The 22,625-nt window shown below is 43.6% G+C and overlaps 1 protein-coding gene across 1 annotated transcript in view; it reads left to right on the top strand.

The window, feature by feature from the left end:
• The window catches only part of PANK3 (pantothenate kinase 3), a 64,267-nt gene extending 43,140 nt beyond the window's left edge, over positions 1 to 21,127 (top strand). The window contains exons 7-8 of the mRNA XM_082252883.1: positions 5,975 to 6,100; positions 20,137 to 21,127. Coding sequence (XP_082109009.1) covers positions 5,975 to 6,100; positions 20,137 to 20,187 — 177 coding nt within the window. The 3' untranslated portion in view covers positions 20,188 to 21,127. The remainder of the gene's footprint in view (positions 1 to 5,974; positions 6,101 to 20,136) is intronic.
• Positions 21,128 to 22,625: the final 1,498 nt, after the last annotated feature.

The following is a 22,625-nucleotide window of genomic DNA, read 5'->3' as shown; positions in this document are numbered from 1 at the left end:
TGAGCATATCTAACAAAACACTTTCAAATGTAGAGTTATTTAACAGACGCAAAGGGGAAATAATAGGATAGAAGTAAATTGTTAGGGTTTGCATATGCTTTTACCCTAGGTTCACACCTATGCCATTTTTTTTTTTTTTTGTGCGTTTTGCATTTTGGAGAATCCCACTACAGTCCATTTAACATAGTTTCCTATGGTACACGTTCAGATCATGCATTTTTCAGCCGGTGCGGGTTTTTTCCCACAGCAGATTACATAGACTTCAATAAACCCGCACCAAAAATGCAAGTGTTGCATTATTAAAGGGGTTTTTTTCACTTGTACAAACATTTGTATTTTACAGTACGGAGCACATAGCTCCTGTGCTGGGCAGATATCTACATGACTGAGAAGCGGCGAGAGCAGAACATATCTAAGCAGCCATTAGAAAACAGACTTGGATTTAATTGGTTTAATTGCATTAGGCACAACTAAACACATTAAAAAGACAGACAGAACTGTGTCAATTCAATTAACAGGTCTGATCTGATTAAATAAAGGGAATGGCATGGACATTCCTGGACAGGATGAATCGCACTCCAGTTGCGTTGATTGGCGGCTTCTGGAAATGAATGGGCGGCTTAGTAGTCGGGTCCTTCCTTCTTCAGATTCTTGTAGTCGACTGTCTCATTGTAAAACTTGTACTGGTAGTTGGGGCCCTGCTTATTCCAGGGGTTTGGGTTGTTCTTCTTGTCCCAACTAACTTCAGGACTCCTCATCGCCACTCGCAGAGCGTACAGAAGTGAAGCCACGCCTCCGGTCCCCACAAACAAGAACAGAGGAATCAAACTGGGGTGTTTCTGGGTGTGGGTGATCATAGTGCGGAACATGATGGCGGCGGCCTTTTCTTTCTCCTCAGCGCTGCGCTCAGATTCCTTCACTGCGGTACAATGTCACAGGAAGGTGGCGAGGACCCCTAATACGTCACCGGAGGGGGCCTGACTGGGGCTGTCCGCTTAGCGCCTGACCGAGGAGAGGTGCTCTGATATACAGACACCTTCCTGGCAGCTTATTAAAGTGTTTTTACATTTGTTTTTTTTTTTTTTTTTTTTTTTTTTTGCGGAAGTTCACCTTCTAGCAGGACAATGACCCTAAACATACAGCCAGAGCTACAATGGAATGGTTTAGATTAAAGCATATTTATGTGTTAGAATTTTCCCCAGTAAGTCCAGACCTAAATCCAGTTGAGAATCTGTGGCAAGACTTAAAAATTGCTGTTCACAAACGCGCTCCATCCAATCTGTCAGAGCTTGAGCTATTTTGCAAAGAAAAATGGGCAACAATTTCACTCTCTAGATGTGCAAAGCTGGTAGAGACATACCCAAAAAGACTTTCAGCTGTAATTGCAGCGAAAGGTGGTTCTACAAAGTATTGACGTAGGGGGGGCTTAATACAAATGCACACCACACTTTTCAGATATTTATTTGTAAATGATTTTAAAAACCATTTATCCTTTTCTTTCTGCTTCACAATTATGTGCCACTTTGTGTTAGTCTATGACATAAAATCCCAACAAAAATACGTTTTACATTTACATTTACAAAATGTGGAAAATTTCAAGAGGTATGAATACTTTTTCATGGCACTGTGTAGTTTCTCTCTGGTGCATCATTCCTCTGTTATTAGCATGAGTCACTTCTGAGAAGTTTTTCTGACTTATGAGATACATTTGTGTTGGGGGGGGGGGGGGGAGAGCACAGAACAGAGCTTGTCTATTCGCAACATAGTTCTGCTGCATGGAGGGGGTGTGTGCCTTTCCTCCAATCAGCTCTCACACACTGTAACTGCAGTCTCTCCACCCTCTTCTCTGTGCTGCTGACAGATGAAGAAATACATTTTACACGATCTGCGCTTTTCCGGAGACCATCATGTCTTTAGGGTGTATCTCATATTGTGTGGCTTATTTCCTGCAAACAGTCTTACCACATACTTCACAACAACAAGGTCATATTATGCCCTAGACCATATTTCCTTCCAAAAGTGGTTGCAGCTTTCTCAATGAGGACATTTTTCTGACATCATTATTCCCTGCTCCTAAGCATCCAAATGAAGCCTCTCTATATATCCTAGATGTGGTTAAAGAGAGCTATCAGAGTGTACCTAAAAGCTACTGCTTCCATTAGAAGAACTGGTTCCCTGTTTGTCCTCTCCTTGGATTCTCTCAAGAGGCACCCCACTTCAAAACCCAGCATTGCTGGGTGGATAATGAGTTTGATCACTGGAGCTTATGCTGTAAAGCAAACACCTCCTGTACTTTTACATGTACACTCCACCATATCTGTTGGATCATCCTGGGCAGCAAGCCTCTGTCTCCCAACTCTGTAGGGCCACCACAAGGTCTTCTGTTAATATTTTTTTGATATGTAAATTCCATAACTTAAATTACAGTACAGAACACAAAACCCCTACCCCTCGGCTCTCCTCTGGGTTCCTTTCTACAAACTGAAGACTCAGAGTAGGGTGGGATTATGGGGGAGGCACCCCATTAAAAGTGTTCTAAAAAGCCAGTGTCCAATCACTTGAAGGTAAGAGCCTACTTTCAGGGTCCGAATCTAAACCTGCAACCTCTCCAGTGACTGACTGTAGCTCTTCTTGAGATACTGTATAGCTCCCTGTCTGATCCCTTGCCTTGTACTTTGTTTCTGATGAATTTTGAATTATTTGCTCCTCCCATGAACTTCTTGATTTAAGCCATGTCTCTGCACTTCCTCTTTGCCAGATTATTGTGCTCTTTTCCCAACAAATATCTTGCTCCTTTCACTCCTGCTGTCGTACATGTCTTCACTACCACTTATTATTGACCTTTGGCTTGTTCCTCAGCTATGCTTTCACTCAGTCTCAACTTGCAACCATTTTGTTATCAACCTTTTGGCTTCTTCCTCTGCTAATTTTCTGCTTGATCCCAACCTACAACTACCAACCAACAGTTACCAACCTTTTGCTTGTTTACTGACTTTGCTTCTGCATGATCCCTACCTGCTACATCTGTTATTGGACCCGGCTTGCTCACCTCCTGGTGGGGCGATCCTGAGGATCGTTACCTGCCACTAGCACGCAACAAAACCCATTTCCACCATCAGGAGCTCTGGTGAAAACTGGTTAGTGCTTAGCCTCAGGTAAAGCCCATATCATCTGCCTTTGCAATCTACTTGTGTACTTATCCTGCTAGTTGGTGGGAGCCTCTCTACTGCTTTACTACTGGTCCCTGAGCCACACTGGGACACCTAAAACGCCATGGTGTATGAATACGTTGCCTGTGTCCTGTACTCTAAAATTTGGGATTTACAAGTAAGTCAAAATTGTTCCTTTTCTCTGCTCCTGCTACCATTTTCCAAACTACAAACTCTTGTTCATCATTTTGCTTACTGGAGTACACCTTTTTTGGTGCACCTCTATCAGGAAATGGGCAGAGCATGTGCTTGCACAATCAACAGATTTTGTGGTGGTTAAATATACTCCAAAATGCTTTCTGCTGTCTTCCTTGCTGCTTTTTGCCTTAATTCTGTTTTATTCTGAAACATGTCGGACCACAGAAACGAACTGCTAGAACTCCCGGCATTTGCACCCTTCTGTAACTTCTGATCTGGACATGCTGCCTGTTTATTGCCTTCCCAAGGGCAAATGGGTACTGTTTCCCCTGCTTTAACTCCATCTGCAGCAGCATTGGCATAGGTTAGTAGCAGTCACCCCTGGTTCAGTTCTCTTTTAAAGAGGTGCCACCAGTGATTTTCATGTACATTTTTCATTGATTCTTGGTAGTGAACTAGGGTTATGGGGCACTAGGTTCCCTGTTGTGGGTAGGTGACCAATTGCTCTTGAGCAAACAGGGCATGGCTAGGCTCTTGAATTAGCATATCCAAAATTTTAAAAGGAGCGGTATCGACTTGATAATATGGTCCTAAATATGGTCTGTAGCTATAAGTTAAAAAGAAAATGTGTTTCATGGGGTGAAAGACAATCCGCGGCTCTTTTGGGGGAGGAAATGGTTAAAAGCTTGGAGTTAGGACTTCATGCACCCTGGTTTATTGTGAACTCGGTTTCTCCTGACAGGAGAAAATCAGAGTTAGAAACTCACCTGAGTTGAGCCTGGGTATTTAATTGGCCTGAATTTTAATTTATTGTGGCAATTTAAAATGAATAAACACTGAAGTGCTAAGTGCATCGCTTAGCAGTGCAATTTTTCTGCGTTCAGAAGGAGCTTTGACTACCTCTAAACTCTGATACTCCTAAACTCCTCTAAAATCCTGTGTGTGCATGGGACACATAGGCTTTCGTTGAAGTGTGTTCAGGGGCTTAGGCAAAAAATGCCAAAAGCCCCACAAACCTCAGTTTAGGAGCAGAAGTGTGCATGGGGCCTTAAACTAGAATCTTGGGGAGAAGGGATCGGAAAACTGAATGCCAGTATGGGCAGCAAGGATCTACAGGGGAACAAGTTTTAGAGGAGGGTGAAAAAGTTGGGGGGGAGCAAGGGTCAAACTAGACAGCAGGGAAATTGCATCACCCACATCCAATAAAAAGAGAGTAATAAAATCAAGGTATAGCACAAAAATGAGTGATGGTAGAATATGAAATGCTGGGACTCCAAGCAATTGCACCCCTATGGGGGGGAATTCCCATCCATTAGGTAATATTATTTGTCTTCTGGTATCAATATAGCGGCATTGAGCACAAGAACCACATGAAAAGGTTCTCAAATGTGTACATGGATCTCTCCTACTATGGCCCCGATATTCACTACTGACCAGCTGGTCATTAAGGGAGGGAGCTCCTCTGAATGTAATTTTAGGTACCTCGGAGACAAATGGGCTAATGGTGGGGTCTGACGTCAAGATATGCCAATATTTTGTTAGAATTTTTCTAATTTGGCGATGTCCTTGTGATTATTGTGGGATGATCCTAGTCGTATCATCGGATTTTAATTCTCTCTTTTTAAAGAGGAGATCCTGACATGATTGAGTTTTAGCCTTTTTATTGCTGGTAGGCGGGGGCAAGTGATGTCTTGACTCTGCCTCCTGAGCTCCAGCCCATAGACAGGCCCCCAGTCTGGAGATTTTTATTGATGAAAAAATACAGCGCTTTCGTTTTAATAGAACAAACTATACAATGGTGCATTTATTTGACGACTGATGCATATGAGGTTTACAACCTTAACCTTAGATTGCAGAAAGCGTTTTTCCCTGTTAGAGCAATAAAAATATAGAGCCCCCTCCCCCAGGAAGTGGTACTAGCTGAGCGCATCGAGCACTTCAAAATTCTTTGAGATGTCTTCCTCAGTAAGTAAAATGTACAAGGCTATGGAAATCATTAGAGAATAAAAATCAAATGCACGTAGGTTAAACTGGCTGGAGTTGTGTCCTTTTTTTTTTTTTCCTTCTCAACCTTCTAAACTATGTAACTAAAGTAGGGCTTAACAATGCTGGGCTGAGATCTAGATGGCATAAGCATATAAAGCCTGCTCAAGCTGCTGGTTTGGCAGCTTTTTTTTATCTGGCATCATCAGCCCACTTAGCCTGATATTCCCAAAAGGAAAAAAACTGCTATAACTGCCTTTTTAGTGTTAACTGGAGTTCATCCAAGCCTACTAGTCTAACACTACCCTCTCCCCAGACTGACATTGCTGCTGTTCAAAAGTGTCTGCTTTACTACTTCATCCAGAATATAAACACCCTATGACAGGAAGCACTGTACTGTCCTTATTTAGGATCCCCTAGATACATCTTCCACTCTTTAGTGTGTTCAACACGCCGCCTTCTCCTCAGGCTGAGACCAAGCACGCTATGTATTAAATATGTTTAGACTGAATGCAAAAACCCTCCAAAATAGTGTGTCTCTATTCAGTTTGGATACTCTATTTGTAGGTTTTAGTTTTTCCTCTGGTGCTTTTCTGCTTTATCTAATCAAAAACTAATAATAAATATTTTTTTTTGTCTTCTAGAAAATAAACCGAGTCATTTTTGTTGGCAATTTTCTCCGTGTTAACACACTGTCAATGAAGCTTCTTGCATATGCATTGGATTATTGGTCAAATGGTCAACTCAAAGCCTTGTTTCTGGAACATGAGGTCTGTATTAAGAATATAAGTTTTTTTTGTGCCCCATATGCATACAGCTGTTTAGGTTTTATGCACACAAGCGTTTTGATTCAACATCAGAACCTAAACATTCCATTCACTTGTTCTCGTCTAGAATGAAATACTTGTATAAGTAATGTATTTGCTGCTTTAGTCGACTTACCAACTTTTAGGCTACGTTTACATCTTGGTGTTGCTATTTACAGGTGTTTTTTCGGGCGTTTTTATGGGCGTTTTTTTCAGGCGTTTTACAGGTGTTTTTAGGTTGACAAGTGACCAATGGAAAAAAATAGAAACGCCTGTAATCTGCCCAAAAAGAAGCTCATGTACTTTTTTGAGCGTTGGGCGTTTTGCTTAAAACGTCAAAACACTCAGATGTGAACAGGGGCCATTAAAATGAATAGGATTTGTCTTGTTGGGTGTTTTTTGAGCTGATCCTAGAGCAGAAAAACGCCCCAAAACGCCTACAAGTGAACTTATCAGATATCATGGGGCAGACTCTACAACAACCCTTTTATTTATTTTGTTTAAACCCTTTATTTTCAAAATTTTTCCTTACACAAACAAATAAGTGACATGTTAAAAAGAAAAGGAAATCCAGTGTTCAATAATATAAATTTTCTGGGTCTTTTCCTAATTCCTTCTCTCTTAGGGTCCATGTACACGGGACATTAGAAAAAACGTCCTGCAAAGCTATTTCTGACGCCGGCAAAAAGCAGCTGTTAAACGTGCTTTCAGTAGCTTTTTCCATTTGCGTTATTGCACGTTTTGGCCACGTTGCTTTTAGCAGCGTTTTTCTGCCTCCATTCAAAATCAATGGTTCCCTATGGGAGCCTATTGATTTGAATGGAAGTCGCACCGCAAGTCGGATCCGACTTGCGGCGCGACCTGCACTGTGAGAATCTTGAGGGGGAACTCCACGCCAAAAATGGGAAAAAGAAATGCGTGGGGTTCCCCCCCCAGGTTCCAAACCAGGCCCTTCGGGTCCAGTATGGAATTTTGAGGGTAGCCCCACGCCAAAAAAACGGCGTGGGGTTCCCCCCCAAAATCCATACCAGACTCCCCAGATCCCGGACCCCCTCCCTATGTGACTGGGGTATGGGATACACTATACCCCTACTCATTCACCACATAAAAGGCAGTGTATGGAAATAACGACAGTTTATTAAAAATCTTCATCCGGCTCTTCTTGTCTTCTCCTCTCCGGGGTCTTCTCCTCTCTGGGGTCTTCTGCTCTTTTGCTGTCCCCTCTTCTGCTGTCCTCTCTTCTTTTCTTCTCCTCTCCGGCCTTCTGCTCTTTTGCTGTCGGCTGTCGGCTCTTCTTCCTCCAGTCCGCCGACGACGACGTCTCCGGTGATTATGCCGGTCTCTGCAGCTTATTATATAGCCATTAGGGGCGTGGCCCCGATGACGTCATCGGGAGGCCCCGCGACCTCATGTCACAGAAGACGTCATCTGTGACATGAGGGGGCGGGGCCTCCCGATGACGTCATCGGGGCCACGCCACTAATGGCTATATAATAAGCTGCAGAGACCGGCATAATCACCGGAGACGTCGGAGGAGGACCGGAGGAAGAAGAGCCGACAGCAAAAAAGCAGAAGACCGGAGAGGAGAGGAGAAGAAAAGAGAGGACAGCAGAAGAGGGGACAGCAAAAGAGCAGAAGACCCCGGAGAGAAGAACACAAGAAGAGCGGACAGCAGAAGACCCCGGAGAGGAGAAGACAAGAAGAGCGGACAGCAAAAGAGCAGAAGACCCCGGAGAGGAGAAAACGTCTCCTGTCGTTATTTCCATACACTGCCTTTTATGTGGTGAATGAGTAGGGGTACAGTGTACCCCATACCCATTTACATAGGGAGGGAGTCCGGGATCTGGGGGGCCCCTTGTTAAAGGGGGCTTCCAGATTCTGATGAGCTCCCTGCCCGCAGACCCCCACAACCACCAGCCAGGGTTGTGGGGATGAGGCCCTTGTCCTCATCAACATGGGGGCAAGGTGCTTTCAGGTGGGGGGTGCAGAGCTCCCCCTGCCCCAAAGCACCAACACCCCCCATGTTGAGGGCATGTGGCCTGGTGTGGTCCAGGGGGGGTGGGGCTGCTCGCTCGTCCCCTCCCCTTTCCTGGCCTGCCGGGCTGCATGCTCGGATAAGGGTTTGGTATGGATTTTGGGGGGGACCCCACGCCGTTTTTTTCCCATTTTTGGCGTGGAGTTCCCCCTCAAGATTCTCACAGTGCAGGTCACGCCGCAAGTCGGATCCGACTTGCGGTGCGACTTCCATTCAAATCAATAGGCTCCCATAGGGAACCATTGATTTTGAATGGAAGAAAAAAACTTATAACGTGGCTGAACGTAGGTTCATCACGTTCAGTCACGTTCGGCCGCGTTTCTGCGTTTGAAACGTCGGGAAACACACGTTCGAACGCAAATAATTGCGTTCTAAAAAAAAGTCCCTGAACGCAACTGCCTGCAAATGACTGTAAACGACCATGTGTACATGGACAGATAAGATAACATGGAGCTGCGTTCAGGGGCTTCTGAAAAAAACGCCCAACTGCTCCTAAACTGCCATTTCCAGCGTCCCGTGTACATGGAGCCTTACCCTTCACTAACCTAACTCTGGCCACTAAGTTTATGCTTCTTCGATGTGAAACGGCATAAAAAAAATAAAAAGGGAGGGGGGGGGGGTGAATGAAATAAAAAAAAAAATTATAATAATTTGTGATCACTCCTCATATTCTCAGCTTGTATACACACAATTAGGTGATAACAGTTAAGGACTTCTCCTATAGAGCCCACTGTTGATTCATTTTCTTTGACTTTTGCTCCCCTCATCACCTATTTTAACCACTTAAGGAACAAGCCTATTTCTGACACATGTTGTTTACAAGTTAAAAATCAGTATTTTTTGCTAGAAACATTTTTTTTTTTTTCCCCTCTATCGTTCGACAGACGCAGCTCCATCTAGTCAGAGACTATGTGGTTATGCTCCTCCTATCATGAATAGGCACTAGGCAGGAAAAAAGCTTAACCACACCTATGGGGGCTGTCCCTGCAGGCATAACCCTATACACCCTGCTATCATCAAACCGTTTGTTTCTGCCTAGTTCAAGGAATTGTACCTAGCTTCCTGCTGGGACTTCGGTCTTAGCTATAATGGGAAAGTTTGTCAGTTTGTGATTTTTTTATTTTCACTAGTTAGTTCCTGAGGACCAAACTTTTTTTTTTCACTAGTTAGTTCCTAAGGACCAAGATCCAGAGGAACTACAAGCAACAGCCGGCTGAGGTTTCACACTGGATAATCTAGATCCTTAAGGTCTCCAAGCTTGGCCAGCGAGCGTGAGCCGGTTTGAGTCCAGAACTAGGCCTAGCCACGACTGCCTCGACAAATGGGGATGAGCCTGCGAGTGGACCGTCTTGCTGTGACACACACGACCTGGAAGCCCTGAGTTGAAGCTTCCCCTTGGCTGACAGCACCCTCACCCCAAGTGAGAGGTGATCTTTTTCGGAATGGCGCCCACCTGGTACCGCGGTATGGTGAGTAAATTGTCCCCCCAAAAACCCCTGCCGGTCTCGGGGCGGACGTGGGCCCTTCCCTGGAATATTTGGACCTTAGGGGCTCCCTTGGTTCCCCTGGCACCTCGGAGGACTAGTCCTGTGTAGCCCTCTGCATTTCCCTACCCCTAGCAGGTTTTTACCCCGGGGGGGGCGGTAATATTGCGGCCGTTGTGGTGCTTTTTTGAGGGGGGTGACTTGTCCTTTTGTTGGCCCCTGCCCATGGACCTTTCTGATGCCTGTTGTTCTGGGCCCCATTTTGGGGGTCCCGGAGACTGCATGGCGAGCCGTGGGAGCCACCATTTTGCTGTGGATCATGATTTTTATATTCCCATTAGTTTAAATGTGTGACGGTACTCACCGTCACTGGGAGTGAAAGACAGATACGTAATGGTTTGAATTGCTTCAAATGGGGTCTGTGTCTACACTTATGCTAATGTGTATTGTACTTCAATGTCAGACAGGCTCTCCCTATTGTTTGTGTAATGAGGTGGGATGTGTATTCTGTCCAGACGGCTAGATAATTAGTTCAGGTTAATTCTATTTCTGTATACAATTTCATCTGCATATGATAGTGTAATCAGGTGACCCCTGACCTGTGTGTGGTAATTTGATCAGGAGGGGGATGTGCTCATGTGTGTGTATAAATTGAGTGTGAAACTGTTCAATAAAGGAGAAGGTTCCAAAACTTGAAGAAGCTAAGTTTTCAGCTAGCTTTGTATGTGGGCGGCTAAGATTTGACATCTATGTTCACGACTGTGGGAAGCCGTATAATGACGGAGGTCCACAAACACAATGTGGGTCAGCGGTTCCGTTACAATATGGGTAGCCTTTTTCTATAATTCCCCATTGAGAACGCATGAGCGGCCATTTTCCTGAGGTCCATAGTCTGGACAGGCATGCGGCATGGTTGTTTAAAAGAAAGAGGTTGAGTTTTCTCTTCCTCTTCCTGTACAGTCAGTGTCCGTTTAGTTTTTGCACAGATCGTGCTGGAAGTCTCCTCTGTGGTCTGGTAATGCTTTCCTGGGGTTCCCTGTGGGTTTTTCTTCATTCACTCTGCTATTATCTTATAATAACCAGAGATTGTGAGCCCGCACTTATAGCGGTGGGACTGCGTTTTTGGCGGTATTAAAGAGACACTGCCCAATTATTATAAAAAGTGTAACATGGAGTCGATTGCGGGACCTTCTGGTTCTCAGTCTCAGCCAGCGATTGCAGCTTTTTTGCAAAATTTGATGCCCAAGTTAGATTTTGTCATTGCTAGTGCTGCCAGCCGCAAACGCCCTCCGCCCTTACCTCCATCTGCAGGGTCTTCGGACCCTGACATAGACATGGCCGCCACAGAACCAGACCACCCTGAGGGTCGGCATCATCACATTCTAACGGTGAAGAGGACCTGTCCTCATCAGCCGCCACGTGGGAACCCGATTTGGTGGAAGCTCTGATAGTTTCCGTGCAGGAAACTTTAAAAATGGCTGATGAACCCACAGCGCCAGATGCGCAGGTGTCTTTTTGGCTCCCGCAAATCCCGTAAATCGGGCAAGGTGTTTCCTTGCCCAGAATCGTTTCATACTATTGTGGATGAACAATGGCGGCGCATTAAGCACATGTTAGTGGTGCCAAAGTGTTTTGCACGCTGTTACCCCTTTGCGGAGGCAGTGTCCACTAGGTGGACTGTACCACCAAAAGGGGATCCCCCAGTGTCCAGGTTGAATAAAGCGACTCTGGTACCGGTGGAAGAGTCTCCAACTTTTGCGGACCCTGTGGATAGATGGGTGGAATCCTTGTCCCTCCATTTAAACATGGTAGCAGGTCACATATTAAAGACTACCTTTGTGAATGTTTTGGTAGCGCAGACTGCTACATAATGGGTGAAGTTACTTAAACATAACTTGAAAGCTGAACAGCCCCCCCCCCCCCCCCTGCAATGTTGGAACTACTGGACCAGTTGGCTCAAGCCCTGGTGTTCATGTGTGATATGTCCCTGGATTCAGCCCCGTTGGTGGCCAGAGCATCGGCAGTGGGGATTGCTATTAGGTGCATGGTGTGGCTGAAAAGCTGGTCGGCGGATCAAGCTTCTAAAAGACTGATCTTCCCTTCTTAGGGGGGAGGCTGTTTGGATCCTCTCTGGAAGAGTTGATGAAAGGTATCATGGGGGGTAAGAGCACTCATCCTCTCCAATCCTCTAAGGGCAAGGCGCCATGTCCTAGGCGGGGGCCTTCCTTTAATGCTCATAAACCTCTTTTTCGTGCCTCCGGGTCGCAAGAAAAGCCAAATCATTCAGGTCTTCTGGGGGTTCCAAGAAGCCGTGGTCAGGAAAGCAAAGACCAACCAATCTGGACCTGCAGACAAGTCCTCGTCTGCATGAAGGGGCGCCCTCATCCGATTCTGGCGTGGAGGGACGTCTTTGTTTCTTTCTGGAGCCCTGGACCTCCTTTATTCAGGACCAATGGGTTCACAAACTGATCCAATCAGGGTACAAGATCGAATTCCGGTCTCGCCCGTCGGACAGGTTCTTCCCATCCAATCTTCTACTATCCCCAGTCTGGTTAAGGGACTTGCAAGGGGTGATACACGATTTGCTGTCGTAAGGACTGTTTGTACCGGTTCCCTTTCAGGAATTTTTTCATGGGTTTTATTCAAACCTCTTCACCGTGCCCAGAAAGGACAGCAAGGTATGTCCCATCCTGGATCTCAAGGCCCTGAACCACTTTGTGCGGTTACAGAAGTTTCGGATGGAATCCATCCGCCTGGTGGTGACGTCGCTGCACCAGGGAGAGTTCTTAGCCCAGGGCTCGACAAACCCCCGGGTGCCAGGTCGCATTGGCGACTAGAATTAGCAACCTGGCGCCTGGGGTGCACTGCAGGAGGTGTCCTGTCCCTTTTGCTCCCCCCCACCCACTCCCCAAGTGCACGGACTACCGCGTCATCCGATAATTGAGGCCACAGCTTTTCGGCCTTCTTCAGTGAGAGGGGAATTGGCGCCCTCTTGTGGTGGCCAGGAGTTTGACAAGCAGTCACTAATGGCTGTTTCCCCTGCCTGTCCATCTCCTTCCCAAGAGGAGATGAGATGGCCATTTTTGCAGGCTTCATCTCCCTGTCCACTTACATTTTGCTTAAAGGTAAGTGGACAGGGAGTGTGGTTTATTTCATTATTATTTATTTATTTTTTAAATTATAAAAAAAATAATAATTTATTTTTTTTTTTTTTTTTTTTTTCAATTATTATAAAAAAAAAAAAAAAAAAATATATATATATATATATATATATATATATATATATATACACATACACACACACACACACACACACACACACACACACACACACACACACACACACACACAGTGCCTTGCGAAAGTATTCTTCCCCCTTGAACTTTGCAACCTTTTGCCACATTTCAGGCTTCAAACAATAGATTCAAAGATATAAAACTGTAATTTTTTTAGAAGAATCAACAAGTGGAACACAATCATGAAGTGGAACGCGATTTATTGGATATTTCAAATAAAAAACTGAAAAATTGGGCATGCAAAATTATTCAGCCCCTTTACTTTCAGTGCAGCAAACTCTCTGCAGAAGTTCAGTGAATGATCCAATGTTGACCTAAATGACTAATGATGATAAATAGAATCCACCTGTGTGTAATCAAGTCTCCGTATAAATGCACCTGCACTGTGATAGTCTCAGAGGTCCGTTTTTAAAGCGCAAAGAGCATCATGAAGAACAAGGAACACACCAAGCAGGTCCGAGATACTGCTGTGGAGAAGTTTTAAAGCCAGATTTGGATACAAAGATTTCCCAAGCTTTAAACATCCCAAGGAGCACTGTGCAAGCGATAATATTGAAATGGAAGGAGTATCGGACCACTGCAAATCTACGAAGACCTGGCCGTCCCTTTAAACTTTCAGCTCATACAAGGAGAAGACTGATCAGAGATGCAGCCAAGAGGCCGATGATCACTCTGGATGAACTGCAGAGATCTACAGCTGAGGTAAGAGACTCTGTCCATAGGACAACAATCAGAAAAACAATCATAAAAAGTGTCATTTAAAGTTTGCCACAAGCCACCTGGGAGACACACCAAACATGTGGAAGAAGGTTCTCTGGTCAGATGAAACCAAAATCAAACTTTTTGGCAACAATGCAAAACGTTATGTTTGGCGTACGCAACACAGCTCATCACCCTTAACACACCATCCCCACTGTCAAACATGGTGGTGGCATCATCATGATTTGGGCCTGCTTTTCTTCAGCAGGGACAGGGAAGATGGTTAAAATTGATGGGAAAATGGATGGGGCCAAATACAGGACCATTCTGGAAGAAAACCTGATGGAGTCTGCATAAGACCTGAGACTGGGACGGAGATTTGTCTTCCAACAACACAATGATCCAAAACATAAAGCAAAATCTACAATGGAATGGTTCACAAATAAACATATCCAGGTGTTAGAATGGCCAAGTCAAAGTCCAGACCTGAATCCAATCGAAAATCTGTGGAAAGAACTGAAAACTGCTGTTCACAAACGCTCTCCATCCAACCTCACTGAGCTCAAGCTGTTTTGCAAGGAGGAATGGGCAAAAATTTGTCTCTCAATGTGCAAAACTGATAGAGACATACCCCAAGCGACTTACAGCTGTAATCGCAGCAAAAGTTGGCGCTACAAAGTATTAACTTAACTACCTCGCATCCGCGCTACAGCCTATATATGGCTGCAGCGCGGACTCGAATTTTCGGGAGGCCGTTTTTAAACGGCCTCCCAGAAGCAGGCTCCCCGCGCGCTCCCGCGAGCGCGCATCGGGGAAAATCTGTGTCGGCCGTGTCCCTTGGACACAGCCGATCACAGATCGTGGTGAATGGCCAATCACAGCGGCCATTCACCACGTGATCGGACCATCCAATGAGAGATGATCTCATATGTAAACATATGAGATCATCTCTCATCGCCGGCGCTCCTTCCTCACAGGGAGCCTGCAGTGTGAGGAAGGAGGGGGAGCCGTCAGCCGCCGGGGACACACAGCAATGTAATCAGGGCACTGATCACCAGTGCCCTGATTACTAAAAGGTAAAAAAACATACACAAATTGCCCCCAACAGTGCCCACAGTGCCCGCCATCAGTGTCCCCCATCAATGCCCACAATCAGTGCCCATAGTGCTGTCAGTCAGTGCCCATCAGTGCCTGCTCATCTTAAGCACTGATGAGCACTGACTGGCAGCACTATGGGCACTGAGTGTGGGCACTGATGGTGCTGCCCATCAGTGCTCATCAGTGCCACCCGTCAGTGTCCATCAGTGCCATCCGCCAGTGCCCATCAGTGCTGCCTCTCAGTGCCCATCAGTGCCGCCCGTCAGTGCCGCCTCTCAGTGCCCAGCAGTGCCACCTCCCAGTGCCCAGCAGTGCCACCTCCCAGTGCCCAGCAGTGCCGCCTATGCCTTGCATTCTTTGGATGTGGTTCGGGCGATCAGGGTTTACCTAGAGACCACTGCATCCTTCAGAAAATCGGACGCTCTTTTTGTCCTTAGAGGGGGACCTCGTAAAGGTCTGGCTGTGTCTGCTGCAACCATTTCCTGATGGATCAGACAGATGGTGGTACAGGCCTATTCACTGAAGGGTCAGATTCCTCCTTTTTACAGTAAAGGCGCATTATACTAGAGCGCTGAATGCCTCCTGGGCTTTTCGCCATCAGGTGTCGGTGCTACAAGTTGGCAAGGCAGCAAAGCAACTTTGTCGTCTGTGCATACCTTTACAAAATTCTACAAGGTAGACATGCTGGCATCAGCAGATGCTTCTTTTGGCCGCAAGGTTTTGCAGGCTGCTGTTTAAGAGAGATCACCCTATTTTGGTTTCTCTTTAAGGGTTCGTTGTTTCGGGGAGGTCCTATTTCTGGTTGAGTTGTTTTACCTGGTTGGCTATGTTTGGCCATAAGGGCATTCAGGTTTTTTGTTCCAGTCTTGTTCCCACCCCTCATGTTTTTGCTGCTATAGGACATCCCTAAAGTCTATGATTAAGCAGAGCTGTGTCTGTCGATGAACGAAAAACTGGATTTTTGTAAGAACTTAACGTAAAATCCTTTTCTCTGAAGTTCGACAGTTGTTCCCGCCCCTCTACTATTGAGTTATGTGTTTTTTTTCTGTCTCTACTTGCAACGCAACTGTTTGAGTATAGCAGAGCCTGAGGGGTTATGTTTGCTGGGATAGCCCCTATAGGCGTGGACAAGCTTTTTTTCCGCCTAGTGCCTATCCCTAGTGGGAGGAGCATAACCCTATAGTCTATGATTAAGCAGAGTTTCGTCTGTCGATTAACTTAGAGAAAAGAATTTTACGATTAATTCTTACAAAAATCCAGTTTTTTCAAAACTTGCATTAACTATTCCAGGTCTACGTTGTCAAAAGCTTTTTCAGCATCAATTTTTGTCATCCATTTCTTTATTTGGATTAATTTTGGCATATTCAAGAGCCGCCAACACCTTTATGTATATTCAAAACAGCCGAATAGCCTTTGACAAACCCGACCTGTACCGTTGAAATTAAAGTGGGTAGAATCAAGGACCGTTGTTCCGCTATCAATTTTGACAAAATTGTTATATCGACACTTATTAATGAGATTGGACAATATGATCCTAGCTGTGTTAGATCTTTTCCTTTCTTAAGCAAAACCTTTTTATATAGGCCTCTTTTCCTGTATCCAAATAGTCCCCTCCGGTCCACATGTCAGGATATAGTGAATGTAATATTGGGGTAAATTGCGTTTGTAATATTTTATATAACTCCCCAGTATTATTACCATCTGGTCCCGGAGCTTTTTCATTAGGAAGATGCTTAATAACCTTTATAATTTCTTCCATTGATATGGGGCTATTGAGGGCCAATAAAGCTTCCAAGGATAATTTTGGAAGAGGAACTTGATGAAAGTTCTTTTCCCCCCCGATGCATCTGTCTTTTGTGGGGAGTATAAATCTCAATAAAATTGCTCTAGTATGGAGTTTATCTGTTTGGGATGGTATACCAGACTATTATTAGAATCCCTTAAACCATTAATTGTGCAGGAGATAATTTTCCTCTAGTTAGATTTGCCAATAGCTTTCCTGCTCTGCTTCCATATTTATGAAATTTTAATCTTTTGTATAGATTTCAAAATTGAACTCCACTTGTGATGCCCAACAATCAAATTGCTGTTTGGCCTTTATCCATCCCTCGCTAGATTGTTTAGATGGAGAACAAGATAGTTGAAATTGAGCCCTACGTAGTAGGTTACTCGCTTCATTATACCGGCTCTAACTTTTTTCTTTAAAGCTGCAATGTAGGAAATGATCTTGCCTCTCATAAATGCCTTACCTGTTTCCCAAAATAACTTCATATTAGTTCTATGGGAGGTATTATTTACTTCATACTCCTCCCAAACCTCCCTCAACATGTGTTGAAAAGGTTTATCCTGAGACCAATGGGAGGGGAACCTTCAGATCATAGCATCTCCTTTTGGTATATAACTTTTATTTCTGTCACAATTGGGGAATGATCTGATTATAGCTATAGGGTGTTTTTCCACATCCACTGTGTATGCTTGCATTGGCAAGGTTTTAAATATATAATCTATTCTGAAAGTAAGGCAAGAATGAGAAAAGTGTGTTTTATATACTCTTTCTGTTGAATTCCTCATTCTGCATATACCTAGCCTCTTTGTCATATCTTGTAATAAACTAGGCTTTAAGATCTCATCTCTAAATTGACTCCGTACTTCTAGGTTAGGGAGTTTATCTTCCCCCTTTAATATATAATTGAGTTGAAGTCTAATGCTATAATTTTATCTTTTGATTTCATCTTGCAATATCCATGAGGCGATTTCCTGGGTAAAGGTTTGGGAAGCAGAGTTTGGAAAATAGAAGTTATACACAGAATACTTTTTACCAGAAATTTGTAAACAAATATGAAGCCTTCCCTTGTCATCCTGTCTTTTTAAAATAATGGAATCATATAATGATTTATTTAGGAGAACCATTACCCCTGCCCTTCTACCCACTGATGGGGTGCCAATGACTTCACCAACCTAGTGTTTCTGCATCCTATGAAATTCTTTAATGGGCAGATGGGTCTCTTGTAACAAGGCCACATCCTCCTTTAAGCATTTTAAAAGCCACAACACCATATTGGGCTTAGAGAGGGACTGCAAACAATTTACATTCCAGGAAACCACCTTCATGTATGCACTAATCTAGGAATGAACAGATTAATAAAATATAAATTCCGATCTGCTAAATATGAGGAGTTACAATCTTTTGCTATATAAAAATAATACATGAGAATAGCTGACATTTTATTCCAGAATTGGCGTTGTGGCCAGTGTACCATGAAATTGCAGATCACCACTAACATTGAACAAAAAACACACACCAAAAAACAGATTGAGGGGGAAAAAAAAGAGAGAACCTTTTTCTTTCTGACTTCCTTTTTTCCTGTGTTGCGACAACTTTTATGATATGAAGCACAATTGTGGAGAAAAAGTCATGATGTGCATGTGTGTGACAGCTCACGTGTGTAGTTAACTATTTGTATTGTTAATATATATACGGTATCTCACAAAAGTGAGTAAACCCCTCATATTTTGTAAATATTTTACTATATCTTTTCATGTGACAACACCTGAAGAAATGGCACTTTGCTACAATGTAATGTAGTGAGTGTACAGCTTGTATAACAGTGTAAATTTGCTGTCCCCTCAAAATAACTCAACAAACAGCCATTAATGTCTAAACCGCTGGCAACAAAAGTGAGTACACCCCTAAGTGAATATGTCTAAATTGGGCCCAAAGTGTCAATAGTTTGTGTGGCCACCATGTTTTTCCAGCACTGCCTTAACCCTCTTGGGCATGGAGGGGATCATGCTGGGCTTCAGTATGTCACAGTACATGTTGGCATTCACGGTTCCCTCAATGCACTGTAGCTTCCCAGTGCCGACAGCACTCATGCAGCCCCAGACCATGACACTCCCACCACCATGCTTGACTGTAGGCAAGACACACTTATCTTTGTACTCCTCACCTGGTTGCCGCTACACACGCTTGACACCATATGAACTAAATAAGTTTATATTGGTCTCAGTAGACCACAGGACATGGTTCCAGTAATCCATGTCTGTAGTCTGCTTGTCTTCTGCAAACTATTTGCAAGCTTTCTTGTGCATCATCTTTAGAAGAGGCTTCCTTCTGGAACGACAGCCATGCAGACCAATTTGATGCTGTGTGCGGCGTATGGTCTGAGCACTGACAGGCTGACCCCCCACCCCTTCAACCTGCAGAAATGTTGGCAGCTCTCATACATCTATTTCCCAAAAACAACCTTTGGATATGATGCTGAGCACCTGCACTCAACTTCTTTTGTCGTCCATGGCAAGGTCTGTTCTGAGTGGAACCTGTCCTGTTAAACCGCTGTATGGTCTTGGCCATCGTGCTGCAGCTCAGTTTCAGGATCTTGGCAATGTTGTTATAGCCTAGGCCATCTTTATGTAGAGCAACAATTTTTTTATTTATTTATTTATTTTTCAGATATTAAGAGAGTTCTTTGACATGAGGTGCCATTTTGAACTTCCAGTGACCAGTATGAGAGAGTGAAAGCGATAACACCAAATTTAACACACCTGCTCCCCATTCACACCTGAGACCTTGTAACACTAACGAGTCACATGACACTGGGGAGGGAAATGGCTAATTGGGCCCAATTTGGACATTTTCACTTAGGGGTGTACTCATCCCTAAGTTGCCAGCAGTTTAGATATTAATGGCTGTGTGTTGAGTTATTTTGAGGGTACAGCAAATTTACACTGTTATACAGCTTGTACGCTCACTACTTTACATTGTTGCAAAGTGTAATTTCTTCAGTGTTGTCACATCAAAAGATATAATAACATATTTATAAAAATGTGAGGGGTGTACTCACTTTTGTGAGATACTGTATATTTACAAAAGAGGGAGGTTTATTAGAGTTTTTCCCTGTATATAACATGTTGACATTTTGATATTGGTTGTACAGCACATGCACTTTATGATATTAAGTAAGACGGGGGTGTATTATAGAACAGGAATTTTTATATTTTCACAAGTTTTAGGGATTAATTTATATTTATGGTTTTAAATATTTTATTTTACACAAATAAGTGCGGGTCGTAGTAGCATTTGTGGGAACGTCTCCTGCTGCAAAATGAGCCAATGAGGAGAGGGAGACCTACTGCTCTCATGCAAATCACTGATGGGGCTCAGATAAGTATGGGGGGGGGAGAGAGAGCTGCAGTGCATTAGACACTCCTTTTTCATTTACAGTATGTATGCTTGTTAGGAGTTCAGAGAACTGAAAATTATATCAAGGGTACTTCCATGTTAAAATGTTTGATAAAGGTATCAGTAGAGAGTAAAACACTTAATATATTATTATCTGTAATCGCAAACTTGTTCTCATTTTTTTTATTTATTTTTTTTTCCTTCAGGGTTACTTTGGTGCTGTTGGTGCTCTATTAGGATTGCCCAATTTTTCTTGAATTGCCATACATTATCAAGTTGAAGAAATATGACCTTTGTTTCCCAAGTTTTAGAAATGCATAATTTGTATACATCAAGGAAGAACTGTGGCTCAAAGTTGGTGGGCATTCAATTTTTTTGGCGGTGTTTTAACTTGTTTCATTGATGTCATGAATAATCCACTGGAAAGCCATCACAGTCTGCCATCGAATTGAACATATGCAGTGCTTGCCTCTCAGTAGTCATTATTTTTGTATACTGGACCAGTATTAAGGACAAGAAAAACAGAGAAATGAAAGTACTGTGCTGCACTGACTTTAAACATTCACAACATTATTGGCAGCTAATGTCTTACCATGATTTTCCATATATGCATCTAGTATGTCTTGTATCAATGCCACTAATTTAAGTTTGACCGATCTTAACTGTGATAAAGCTTACTAGAGTTCATTTAGTCATTCCTTTTATCGTTATGAAGGGCCAGTTTGTGGCTTTTCATTTTAAGTAGTAGTTTGACAGTTTGTATTTACATTTCTCCCAACATTTATAAGGGGACACAGCAGATCTTTGGTTCTAGGAGATGAAGCTTTGCATCTAGGAGGCTGAAAACTAGGCAAATCTGAAGGTACCGCTCATCCTAGTGGCTATACACTCACTACACATGTTGCTTAAGCCAGTTCATCTTAGTGTCCATAGGAAGTAGGTTGTCTCCAGCTCTGTAAGGGCTAGCTGCTTAGGATATTTGCATTATCCATCATATTTCTCAACGGCTGCTGCTCGTGTCATACTTTAGCTCCATAGCTTTAAAAAACATCCTATCAGCTGATGTGTAGGTCCGTATTATACCAGACAAGTATCAGCTTCAGATGCTCATTCCCTCAATGTCATGCTGGACCCCTTGACCTACAGCAGCCACTTTCTTAGTGTCATTTCAGACTCTAGATTCAGAGAGTCACTGACCTTTTTACTCCCCTACAAATGATGACGAGGCTGTAGGATTCTGACCATACACGTACAGATTTCTGGAGAAACTGGTCGTTTTCGAAAAGATTGTTTGACATTTGTGCCATTGGTGAACCCAACTCTTTTTCGACCATTGTGCCCGGCTAATGTTGATGGATCCGAAGCGAAAACCTTTTACCGTTCCTTCTAAAGTGTAGACGTGTACGTTATAATCAAAATGAAAAGAATATTCTGTCTTGTATAATATATATGTTTTTTCTGTTATCGAACGATCACTAAGAACATGGGAACGATCATATAAACGATTTACTTCTAGCAGTTAGTGGACAATTTGCTTTCAACTGACGAATAATCGTTCAGTCTTCAAACGGCCGAAATTCTGTACGTGTATGGCCAGCATTAGTTTCTCTACCTGCTATGTATTATGCCTAGCTAACCTACTGGGATGGGAGAAACTTTACATTAATACCACCTGTTCACCTTCCATGTAGCCAGTTTCCCAAGCCCAAATGCTTCAGTACCTTATATTCTAGTCATTCTCTGAGAAATTGGTAAAAAAAATGGTCTTTTCCACCATTGGTAGTCTAACAAGTTAATAATTATTCCAGTTGCCAATTCTGCTTTTTTAAGGATTGAGTGGAAAAAAATAGGACCACTGTTAAGCTCTTCTTCTTTAGCAGTTGGTTCTGCACACAAACTTGTTTTCACCTGTACCTGAGTGTTTCAGGCTACTGCAAAGTGGGCAAGAATCAAGCATCAGGACTTTGTGTCTAAAGGCTCAGCCCTACACCTGACTATTATTTGATCCAATTAGTAATTGGTCCATGTAGCCAAGTACATATGTAACACCTCTCTGGATGGAGGGGGATTGCCCACATCACCTCTTCAGCTGGGCCACATTTTTTTTTTTCAATGTCCCTCTTTAAGAGATCACCATTTTTTGGCCATCCATTAAAGGTCTTTTCTTACTTTTGGACAACAGGGTGGAGTAAAGATTGTTGAGGTTGGCAGAATTCTGGCTTCCCGACATCACAATTTAATTTAGACACAGTACAAAATGCATTTTCTATCTCTTCCTCTTGACAGGCTTTTCTCTTCCAGTCTTCTCCACTCACTTATGCAGGACTGAGCTGTTTTCGAGTCTTTTACAGGGCATTTTTTAGGGAGCTGTGCTTACTGTACCCTAGGGAGGCACGGGGGCAAGCTGTACCTTTTTTGATTTGCTTAGTGCAGTGATGGTGAACCTTGGCACCCCAGATGTTGGGACTATATTTCCCATGATGCTCAACTACACTGCAGAGTGCATGAGCATCATGGGAAAAGTAGTTCCAAAACATCTGGAGTGCCAAGGTTTGTCATCACTGGCCTAGTGCCTTACTGCATAGAGCATGAGTGCTCAACCTGTGGCCCCCCAGCTGTTGTGAACAAGTATGACTCCTAAAGGCAAAGACATGATGGGGCTTTTAGTTCTGCAACAGCTGGAGGGCCACAGGTT

The sequence above is a fragment of the Pelophylax lessonae genome, assembly GCF_965119305.1.
Source record: "Pelophylax lessonae genome assembly, chromosome: 4".
NCBI lineage: Eukaryota > Metazoa > Chordata > Amphibia > Anura > Ranidae > Pelophylax > Pelophylax lessonae.
Note: the sequence above shows the minus strand (reverse complement) of the source record. Positions and strands in the feature narration are given on the sequence as shown.